Source organism: Patiria miniata, unplaced genomic scaffold, assembly GCF_015706575.1.
Source record: "Patiria miniata isolate m_02_andy unplaced genomic scaffold, ASM1570657v1 HiC_scaffold_11, whole genome shotgun sequence".
In the NCBI taxonomy this organism is placed as follows: Eukaryota; Metazoa; Echinodermata; class Asteroidea; order Valvatida; family Asterinidae; genus Patiria; species Patiria miniata.
The window spans coordinates 4849938-4862361 of record NW_024037049.1 but is presented as its reverse complement, the minus strand read 5'-3'; the positions used below and the strand labels follow the sequence as shown (position 1 = coordinate 4862361).

Here is a 12424-nt window from a genome sequence, read left to right as displayed (position 1 = left end):
CCGGTACATGCAACGCGCAAGCAGGACATACGCAAACAACTTAAGCGCTGTTCAAAAAAACGTGACGGCAAAAAGCATCAGCAGCGAATACGTGTACGCGTTGCGCTGTTGCGTAGAGCAAAATGACACGCTCATTTGCTGATCGTGCGTTTCGGTTTTGGGCGTATTGGCTTCGATAACGCACCGGTATGGAATACAAATGCAGATATGCAAATAGCCGTACAAAAGCCGTACAAAATTTCTAGGTCTCCATAGGTTTGTGCACAAACATGGATGCGCCCAGCAGGCATTACTTTGTACACGAAGTTAGCGTTCTAGTAATTTAATATAGCTCTATGATTTTTGCTGAAGAGGTACCGGTATGTGAAAATTCTGCATCGAAGTCCATACCCCATCCCCATTCTCAAGATCGACGGACAAATTTTTGTAGTGAACTACATGTAGTTGCTGGTTCCAGAGGGCCAGCCTATTCCTCTTTTGTACCTGACTGACCGACTGTACGACTCACTGAATGACCGTCATTTGCGAATCTCCTTTGCCCAAAAGTTTGAAATAATTCATCCCATAACATCAATGAATGGGCTAAATCCAGGTGATTGTTTAGACCACACCCATGAAATGACTTCCAGTAATAGATGCTGAATGCACTAAATAGAATAGAATTTTGTGCACTCTGGGACCTGCTTTTCTAGGCCCGCCACTTTTGTTTTTTAAGTTGATTTTTTTTTTGGGGGGGGGGGGGAAGGGAGGGGAAATAAACTTAGATTGAAAGTTGGTAATATTTTTAAGCCTCCCCCATCAGTTGCTTTTCACCTCGTCAGTAAACCTTCCCCAACATCAAAGGCACAATCTCAACCTTCACAGCGGGAGCCAACCAGGAGCCAATCTCCCACAGCCTCAATGTTCTTTTGCGGTACTACACGTGTACTTACAAGTCCGATGGGACACCCGGTACCCTCATCACTGGTGCCCCCACAGGCTATGCAGACAACATTTCCTCCCTGTTATTGATACGGTTATGATGAATGTACTTGACACTAAAGTGGGAGGGATAGTACAATGGCTTTTGCCATCTGGGGTTGGATAAGTCTCATAATAGCACATGATTAATAGCTGGACAAATGACAACACAACCTGATGCACAGAATGCACTTGCTTGGCCCAGTTTGAGAACACTTTGATGGGACAGTCTACTCCACACAACTTGCTACTATTTATTTAATAACATTTTTTGTAATGATATTTCCAGATAAGTTCTAGACAAAATGATGTTACACCCAACTAGAACATCGGTCCAACTTTGATAGTTGGGACGGTCTTAACATAAAGTATTTTGACTGGAACATTTAAGTTGGGACAGTTCTGGCTTAAAGGTAGAGTACATTTTGCAGCTAAAGATTCAAAAAGGAACGGACAAAATTAATGCTGAAAAGCATACTTGGTTTAAAGATAGTAATGGCACTAAATCCCCTGTGAAATTATTCCTTCTGGCATGCTGTTATTTTGCAGAAAACAATAATGTCATTAAATCAAATTAGGTTTTGCCCTTCACCGACGTTTTAAACACTGTATACTCAGTGTGTTACCTCCCGAGTGAAAGTTGGAAAAAAATCACTCGGGTGGGACTCAAACCCACGACCTCCTGCTTTCTAGTGCAGATCTGCACTACAATGCAGGAGGTCGTGGGTTTGAGTCCCACCCGAGTGATTTTTTCCCAATTTTCACTCGGGAGGTAACACACTGAGTATACAGTGTTTAAAACGTCGGTGAAGGGCAAAACCTGATTTGATTTATATCACCTTGGCGCAAAAATTCCATCTTATAATAATAATGTCATTTCCAAAGATGCGGCTAAAGACACATTTTTGGAAATTGCCATTAGTAGTTCGTTTTTTTTTTAATTTGGCGAAGCCATGAATGGGTGTGCGCAACGCACACGCGCATGCAGTTGCTATCATTTATAATTTGTCTGTTCAGTGCGTGACATTGTGTAGCTGCAATCGGCTGAATGAGAACATGTCCCGGACGCTGATTTCAGGTGCAATTCAAAACATGACAACTAGGCAACTTTTGAATTTAAATCGAGATCCTAGAATATTGTTTTCTTGGAATATACATTGTACAGCATTCACTGAGCTAAAACCTCATCAGGTTAGTTGTTAAGCACCCTTCTTTAAATTTTGAACACTTTTGTTGCTTCAAATGAAAAAAATACACAACTGACAAATGATATAAGCCTACTCTACCTTTAAGTTGGGCATAACAATGATAATGACAAATGGGTATACAGTAAAATGCCGCTATTTGGCTACAAGGAACACCACCTTTGGCTCCCGAAATATCAAATTCTATTATAATGCACAATCACTAAAACAAACGACCGCTATAATGAATATTTTTTATGGACCCCATCGTGTTAATTGTAGTGGTGTTCTACTGCACGTCATACCAAAAGGCTAAGAACCAGGGGCGTAAAACCCAGGGGTGGGGGGGGGGGTCCCCCCCACTTTTGAACAGGGGTGATGGGCAATTGAATCATCCCCCCCCCCGCACTTTTTCTTGATGAGAAAAAAAAGGCGGATTTCAAGGTATTTTTCAAACATCCCAACAACCAAAATGTATTCAATAGCCCTGAAGAGTGCATAAACAAAGTACAAACGATTTTAAAATGCGCCGTTTTGATGTAAGCGCGAGTATACCTAATATACATGTACATCTTATATCCTGAAGAGCACCCCCTAGTATAATGTGGTGTCCAGCTCCCCTCCCCCCCCCCCCTTTCCACGGCCGGGGAATTTTTGGATTTTGGTCATCCCCCATCCCCCCCCCCCCCCACTCGCCGGCACAGATTTACGCCACTGCTAAGAACCATTTTTAAGCTTGTTTGCACATTGACCAAAAATACATATTGAAAATTATGATGTGCAAGGAATGAGGCACTACGATCAGGAAAATGGAACCTTGTAAGTTGGTTAATAGAAATCTTAGTACCCTACAAGTATACTACAAATTCCAATAGAAACAAAGGAGAACAACAGGGGGTGGTTACCTATAAACATATGTTATACTCCCAAATACTTCAGTTTATTAAGATGGTCCTTACTTGACAATTAATTTTTTTCAGGAGCCCCAATCCACAGTTACTTTTCTAAATTAGTTTGGGGCCCCAACCAATACGTTGTTCATTCTTTGCAATGTGAAAACACACTATGAATAAATGAATACAACATTAGGCCTAACACTAAAAAAACCCACCCTTTTCATGTGTCATTCATAAATTGAGGTTTTAACGAAACAAATCTGGACAATTCCAGTGTCATGTAAAGTGACGGAGCTTTTAAGAGCTCAGTGAATAAACCTGTAAATATAGTTTTCAAATCTTATACATCCATCATCTAGTAATTGTCACTTGATTGCAGACTAGGAATTTTGGATCACTTCTCTGAGTCTGAACCATTATTTAGATATCCTTGTTAATTGGCTCTGCCATGGCAATTGCCCATTCAAAAAAAAAAAAAAATCTGACACATATCTTTCATCTGCACCAGTCCTTCCGTGCAATCTTTCTCAGAATAACTTACGACACAGGAAATTAACGTTCACGAGAGTCACAACTTGACGTCTAAGCTTGTCAAAATTGAATTAGGATGAAACTATTACAGTTTTATTCTTGAATTCAGTCTGACCACAGATAAGTGAGACTTTGCAGGGTAAAAACAGTGACATAAAACCACTCCCCCAATATTTCAGACTGGTTATAACAATGGCGAACACTTAAGGATGTCAACAACCATTTGCGTTTTGCGATTGCCGGTTACGCGGTCCCAGCAGGGGCTGGTGCCACCGTGTAGTCCTCAGAGGAAACAGCAATCACCCTAGCAATTCACAAGCTATTACACTCCTTCCAGATAGTAAGTAGTTCTATCAAGGTGCCAACTACATGTGGGTTGGCTCTTCCGAGATCTCCTTACAAACTCTCCGTTTCCTCGCTCCATTCCACTGAGTCTGTAATCCAAGTTCAAGGATGCTGTAATTGGCGACCCTAATGTGTACTTTTCCACCCTGCTTGAGACGTGTCAAATTGATACTGATTTTGCCTATTACGCTAGTGATCACTCATGATGACATTTTAATCTCCTTTGCATTCCCATTCTCCTTCGGGAGACAGAAACAATATTTTATGTCACTATCTTAACAAATCTTAACAAACAGGAACAGACTTCCAGGTGACAAAATACACAGTTGATGGCAACAAATATTTGAATGCTACTTACTTTGCCCTACAAGTAGGCCTACATCATCTTGGCACAATTTTACAAAACTCTTTAGAGAAATCTCATGATCCTTTGCAAATCCGGCAGCCATATTCAATATTGACAATATTACACATGCGCGAATGAACCATCAAAAAGGAAGATCAGCTTCATGTAACATGTACGTATGATGCAGACTCATCTGTTCAGAATGCTTTGTGACGCTGTTCACTTAGCCGGATAAAAGCCCTTAGAGTTAGATTTTGTCTTCGATTTAGCTAGATCTCACTGACTAATGATTGATTGATTGACTGACTGACTGACTGTCTGTCTGTCTTCCCCTTGTGACTTAGACTGGTTGTAATGTAGACTGGTGAGGAGAGCTGGGCAGTGCTATCATATAGGATTACCCAGTAACACCAATCATGAATGGGTTAAATCCGGCCCAATGTGTAAATCAGATGCATGCAAAGACTTCTTCCAGTGAATAGCCATTCAGAATCAATTAAACAGAATTTTGTGTGCTCTGACTACGACTGGTCTAAGACCAGCATTATACCTACTTTTGTTATCAACAAGTGTTCTTTTGATACCAGCTGCTAATGTCTACATGTAAATACAAATTAATGGTTACAACATTTCTATGATTTACTTCCCAAAATGGGCTATAAAATATTATACAATATATGTAGTCCTGAAAAGCTTGTACTGAGATCGAACAATGATTTGATTGTTGCAAGAACTACATGAATGTGCAATACTGAGATACAGTTACCCCACTGAGTACAGGTGTATTGTCACGCAGGCAGCCTCTACCACCTGTGCAGGAGATGTCTGTGGCACACCTGTTCCATCACCTGGATGTCTCACTGTGGGGCCACTCCCAGACACCTGCTATAATTAATTGGTTATTGACAAGGACAGGTTGTTGTCTTTCAGTGAGAGCCTCAAAGAACAAAAAACAACGAGTGTAACATGATGGGTTTGTAACAGGTAAAACAGGTAAAAAAAATTATCAACTACCTGATTTGATAAGGAGCCTAGTTATTTCACAGGTGTGAATCTCTGCAGTGTACATTGTGTATGACAAGCAAACATGATATTCTATCCCAAATTGTAATTCTGTTCAGGTGTATCCCTATTAAAGGAATATAAGCTGGCTGAAAACCCCCAACAATTTACTTGTGTTGCAATCGGTTTGCTCTTTGGTCTAAGCTGATCTGATTTCATAAAACCATTTACAGTCAAAATGAATTTATGTAAATACATGAAACTCTTAAGAGCCCACTCACAGAGAAGGTATTTCCCTTTGTCACAACCCTCGGCAGTTACAGCTCTGACTGGTAAAGGTGTTTCAAAATTATTGTCAAAGTTTTACAAGACATTTGAGACATTTTTGTGGTTGGATACAGTTCTGGATTAGAAGTGTCAATGGAATGTGAACAGGGTAAATATTAGGTTTGATGTCCGATTCAATTAGACAGACATCCTAATATAGAAATGGTAAGATGCTTCAAAGGAACTCTTCAGTGGTTTTGTGCAAATGTCAGGAGTTTTGTGAAACCTGTGGGTTATGAGAAGAGAGATGCATTTTTGGCATCATTGTGAAAGGGGGGTGGGGGAGTCTCATTTCTAATTCATACATGTTGCTGCTTAGTAAAAAAAATGCTGTTTAGCAAATTTCTTTGCTTGGCCCAAAATTGGCAGAGCGCCAGTCACCAGCAATAACACGACATGATATGTTGGCTGGTAATCTTTTTCAATTAAGCAAATCTCCTCTGTGCCTTAGCAGAATTCTGTGCTTAACAGCACCATGAAATTGGTCGCCAGACTCTTCAGTCTTACAGGCCGTGTCCGAATTACTCTGCTTCGGCTTGAAATTACTTGGCTATGGCTTGATATTACACACATGACTATGGCAGCGGCTGCAGCCACTTCCCATAGACTCATGTAGCCATTACTTGGCTATGGCTTGATATTACACACATGACTATGGCAGCGGCTGCAGCCACTTCCCATAGACTCATGTAGCCATTACTTGGCTATGGCTTGATATTACACACATGACTATGGCAGCGGCTGCAGCCACTTCCCATAGACTCATGTAGCCATTACTTGGCTATGGCTTGATATTACACACATGACTATGGCAGCGGCTGCAGCCACTTCCCATAGACTCATGTAGCCATTACTTGGCTATGGCTTGATATTACACACATGACTATGGCAGCGGCTGCAGCCACTTCCCATAGACTCATGTAGCCATTACTTGGCTATGGCTTGATATTACACACATGTCTATGGCAGCGGCTGCAGCCACTTCCCATAGACTCGTGTGTAATTTCAAGCCGTAGCCAAATAATTTGGACTTGGCCTAAGATTCACCTGAGGATGACTGGATCCTGCTCTTACACCCCAACACTATAGCTGCTGATGGAGCCCCTCCCATGTTTACTAAATTGACAAACCTGTTCCTGATCAACGCTGACCTTGGCCAGCATCCAAGATGGAAGTGACCTGCTGAGAGGGGATGGCAGCTATGGCAGTGGGTATCATAAGGGTTCCTAGGTCTTTCAGCCAGGTGACACGATCAGTCACCGGATGTCTTCGGGTGTTTTGTGACAATTCTAAAGGTCGGGGACACAGTTGGAACTTTTGGAGCGATCCAGAGAGAACAGGTAAAAACATTTCAAGACAGAATGCAACCTGGGCAAGTTTTCAGCTGCCATTTGTGTACCCTATGTATCTTTATTTAGAACTCATTTTGATGTATTTCTATGGGAGTTTTTATAACACTGCATCTACAGACTTTTTTTTCGCAAACAAGAACTTTGATTTTCAAATGCGTACAAAACATTCTGAGTGAAAGGGACAACTGTCATTATTGAGACAGTCACACAAGGATTTCATTTTCAACTACACATTGCAGCAAATGTAAAGATTTGTTTAAACTGAACCAAAAGGTCAAAAAATCAAAATGAAAATTCAATTGGATCTGAGTATCATCGATATCAAACATAATATCTGAAACTTACTGGAGAAGCAACACGTACAGCACATCTCAAATTGATTATAAAATGTTGGCGAGATGTTACTGCACTCACGTGTATTTCACACATTACGTCAATCATGCATCGCAGCATTTGTGTTTGTAACCTACATTCAAGTGTCTCCTCAGTAATCGTTTCTCATTGAGGTCACCAAGTCTATTCCTTGACCATCTGAGCAGAGAGTCTAAGAAAACAGTTGATGCAGAATCTGAACAGTGAAAACACAAGGATGCAGCAGCCTAGGAGGAGGAGAGGGGAGGAATTGTCTGTGGATGCCTGTAATAACGGTAACACTTCTTCACTTAGACATCTGAAGTCTTTTCATATCCTGGTTCCCAGGAGCCAAAAAAAAAAGACACTTCACGTATAAATCATGTAATTGTTATGTAAATTTTTTTGGAAATGGTTGGTAGAGGCTGATGGGATGCATGAAAAACTATTTATTTAATTTAGGCCTTTTTGCACTTCCACCTCCCTCACGTGGGTCCACAATAGAGCTGTAAGTTCACCCTAAAAAAACCTGCAAGATTTTCTGAGAATACAGCACATTTGGGCACAATGAATAGGATTATTTGAACTATTTTTTTCATGCACTATTTTAATGCACTATTTGTTTTTCATTCATTTTTGTGTCCTGACTGGGCCCATCCAATCAAGGGCAATAAATGGGTATTTCGAAAGAAAAAGCATTACAATTTACAATCAAAAATGTACAACATACTGCAATATTGCAAATTGATGACTATTATAAAATTAAAGTAGTTGACCACAACATCTGTTCAGTCGATCGCACTCACAACAATTGCGTAAATTCAAACACGGGAGTCTGTGACTTAACTAGTCAGTGTTTGGTATCAAGACATTCACATGAAAAGTGAACGTAGACTGCGAGACTTCACGCTCTAAAACAGAACTGCATGGGTCTCATCAAACACGGATCTTCAGGCACAGTTGCCTGAAGATTTTTGGATTTTTCTACTCCGGTAGATCAATGAAGCCTAACCCAGGTCCCAACTAGGGTTGAATTTCACCCGTGTAGAGTGCCGGACCCATATAGAAGCCGTGTTGGATTCTTGCTAAATTGTGAAAAGCTTTCCTGAAATCTCTGTTATGGACACGGGTCCAACACGGAGATTTTGGATTGTGTGAAAGGCACTTTTGCTCATGACTAAGCCACATGCACTGCAGTATGTACTCAATAGCCCTTTTGGGTGAGTGGCTGAAGACCGACACTATTTAGGAGATTATGGGATCTGTATCATACTCCACCGGTGCATGTAAGTGCCTGTATGCTTTATTCAAGTACACTTCAAGCATATCACCAGAATTCTTAGTTGAAGATAAACCTACAAAGTACACAAAATGTTCCTATCTTTAATATAGAACAGACCTATTTACCCGCTCTCTTTTCTCATCGACACGTACACCACAAACCCTTCCTCTAAGTCCCTCTCCCAACCCATCCAAATTTGAGATAACCCTTGAAATATCAGCCAAGATGTCAGAAGGTTCCGACAAAGTGCTATTACCTATCACAGTCAAAGAAGGTCCCACATGTCACTGATACCACAGACTTGGGTGGGTGGGTGTGTAATATCTGGCCCACGAACTTGGAATGTCAAACTTTCATGTACACATACCAACACATTAGGCCTGGGCAAGTAGTGGATTTTTCTACGCGAGTATACTCGCAAAGAAATTAGTCACGAGTAATCGAGTACTCGTGAATAGTTAACCGAATTCCCATGAAAGCAGAAAAATGACAAGTTAGTATGACGGGAAGTAACTTACAAGCAAATAGTGTGCAAGTCACGCCACATTCCTCAGCAATGCGATATCCTTACTGTGTGACGTTTTGAGTCATTTACTTTAACTTTTCTTATTTTGACGAATGGAAACCTATGGGGGGAGAGAGAGGTGGAGGGAGTGATTCCCTGTTTGCAGGGGACGTATTGAGCCGTGAACCCTAAACCCTAAATTGTTACTCGCGAGTACCTGCTTCTACTCGTGCAAGGACGAGTACTCCATATGAAAAATCACGAGTAGCAAGAGTAGTATAAACCACGCTCTAGTGCTCGAGTAATCGAGTTACTCACCCAGTGGTACTACACATGTATTAATACTCAGAAAGCTCAAGCAATTTGCCATTCCAAATTTTTAAGTGAACTTGTGAACCTTCTTGGCTAATTATCTGTGACTTGTCAATTTTGTGTTAAACCTTAAAACAGTTTCATACTTGCATTACGTATTTTGAACAGTAACACAACATAAAATGTAGAAACATTATTGATAGCTTATTTCTTTATAAAGAACTACTTTCAAACTACAGTACTGAATTATGTTTGATGAAACGAATCATGCCACAGCGGCAGAAGAAAGGCAAAATGAACTGCTCGTTTTAATGAACCAAGGTCTACCACTTGTAAATTTTATCATTCTTCAAATTGGGCAAAACACTTTTTTTTCCGGGGGGGGGGGGGGGGGAGGCCTCCAAGGGCATGACAGAGGTGTTAATTTGTTTGACAGCTAAACCACACAAACATGCATAAATTGGACCACTGACAGCTGAGGGTTCGGGCACTCTTTTTTTGTTGTCTTTTCCAAGGGATGAATTTATAACCGATTGCCCTAACCTGGCAATGAACTTAAAACTAAAGGAGGACATGCCCAAACCCCAAGGGTGGTGGGAGCGTGTTTTTTTTTCCCTAATCCCAAAGACGTGCAAGAATGAAAGTCATTTGGCAGATGGGATGTCGACTGGTGGGGTAAATGATTTGTAACACTTGTTTGTACAAATCACTCTGTAGATCTAGAAGTTTTAACCGTATTATTGAAAACAAAAAATACTGCCACTCTGAACACTTTGCTCATTGACACAAATGACAAGTAGTAGAATTTTGAGATCAAAACCTGCAGATCTTGCCATAAATGACATTTAAAGTTATACATGTACATGCTTTTTGGGTGTGGTACCCCGAAAAATAGATTTTCAAATGAATTTTGTAGCATTGCATTAGTTATGAGCTTTCAAATGAGATATCGCACACAAAAATTCAAGTTTTTAATTAGCAGTGCCCACTTCTAATTTGAATCTGTAGCCAACGGGACCTAGCTACGTATGCACTCTGCTGACAGTCCAGTTTATGAATAATAATAAACACCACACATTACAAGTAACGTACGTGTGAGCTGTGTACAGACTAACTGTGCATAACGTGCATGTGTACACGCGTACGTGCCATTAGTGCGACCATGTAAAACTACATGTAGACTTGGAAAACTACAGGTTTTGCAATCCTCTGAGAGGAAAAGACGCAAAGGTAGCAGACATTGGGATAGAACGTAGGATATGTGGTGCAGCTGCACATAGATCGCGGAGCATGTCTTGGGCAATTGTTGACAGGCCATGATCATCATGTAGCTAGGATCAGTCCATCGTACCAAGCTAATTAATACAAAACACGTCAATCCAAAACTAACATACATATACATGAATATGGCTACGTCACTAGACTGAATATTTACAGCGTTTCGCCAAAAACTTTCTGAACTGAAACACGCTGTGTAAAACCACTTTTTTAAAAACTGTATAAAGGCCTGCAAATGCAAACAAGCAAATTTATTTCTTACAGGACATTACATTCCTTCAAAATTTGTTCGAAAAAGAAACTTGAAAGTTTGAAAAAGCACATGCCAGTATTGAATGCATAGTAGGGAATTATTCAGAAGGATTGCTACGCCAAAAGACCACATTGCCAAGCATTTGTTTTTGGTGGTTTGCTACAAATTCTAACTGAGATTTATTATTTTTTTTCTTTCTAACTTACCCAGTCTGTTGTTGTTGACATTCAGGCTCTTCAGCGCATCAAACCCACCGATCGTCGGAGGAAGGGCAGGGATCTTGTTGCTGGATAAATCCAGCATGCGTAGATTCTTGACTAATCTCTGCAGATCGGGAGGAAACTGATGGGGGATGATAGAAAGAAAAAAAGAGGAAAAATGTTACAAACCTGAAAAAAAGAGACTTAAATCTAAGATATCAACATGAGAACCAGACCAAAAATGTAAAAAATGACTGCCTTCAAGTTGTACTGAAGGCAGTTGAAAGTAGGATTTTTGAAAACTGGACTTCTGATTTCCAATTTATCCCGCACCTCCAGCACCTTGGTAAAAATAGACGTGATTTGTGATAACTCCCAAGGGCATTTTTATTTGGCACCTTTTTTAATGATCCTGTAAAAAACCACGGGAACATTCTTGGAACCTCCAATGGCATCAAACCTTATCTGAAATCAGGTGCATTTTATTAGTGGTTGGTTGCACTATACTCAGTCCCACAAAATCCTCCAAACTCTACAAAAACATATCCCTGATATTAGATGGCTTTCTTCAGTGAAGATCTTGTGTGATGCTAGGGTGATCTTAAGAAGTCTACTGCAAAAATCAAAGGGGAACTGATATGGCATCCAAGAACCAACTTGAACCTCAGAAATGGAGCAATTGCAGCATGCTTTGTTTGCAATAATTACACTACATGTACATTAACCAGCATGACTGATATGATCACCAACTTGGGATGGGATACTTTACAGCAGCGACATGTGAAGCAGCTATATATAGATTAGTTCCGATGAAGAAAACCCACACGGGGAATTATCCAGTCAGTGCCAACAAGCACATGCAGATCCACAACTACCAACTAAAATCAAACCTATGGGATGCTTACAGAAATTCATTTCTACCCTGAACATAAAGGGATTGGAACAAGTTACCAGATTCGGTTGTTACGTCCACTATCAAGGTCTTCAAAGACAGAGTCATAGATTTCATCAAACAAAGTGACCACAAATCACTTCAAAATATGTATGCATATCTAATGACCACTTCGATCTTCCCTGTGGCTTTATTATTATTCTGGTTTATTCTGGTTTATTTATATAAAAACACGAGGTAGGTAGCCACAAAAGAGTCGCTGATATAACCACGTTTACACTTTACAGGAATTAAAAATTGTTAAATAGCAGTTAAAAGGAATAGAAGCATAAAATTACAACAAAGTATAGGATCATGTATATATATACATGTACAACACAAAACAGCACAATATTAAAACAACTGATT

General features: G+C 40.2%; 1 protein-coding gene across 1 annotated transcript in view; it reads right to left on the bottom strand.

Moving 5' to 3' along the window:
- The window catches only part of LOC119742671 (leucine-rich repeat-containing protein 57-like), a 46409-nt gene that overhangs the window by 22260 nt on the left and 11725 nt on the right, over positions 1 to 12424 (bottom strand). The window contains exon 2 of the mRNA XM_038218826.1: positions 11131 to 11266. Coding sequence (XP_038074754.1) covers positions 11131 to 11266 — 136 coding nt within the window. The remainder of the gene's footprint in view (positions 1 to 11130; positions 11267 to 12424) is intronic.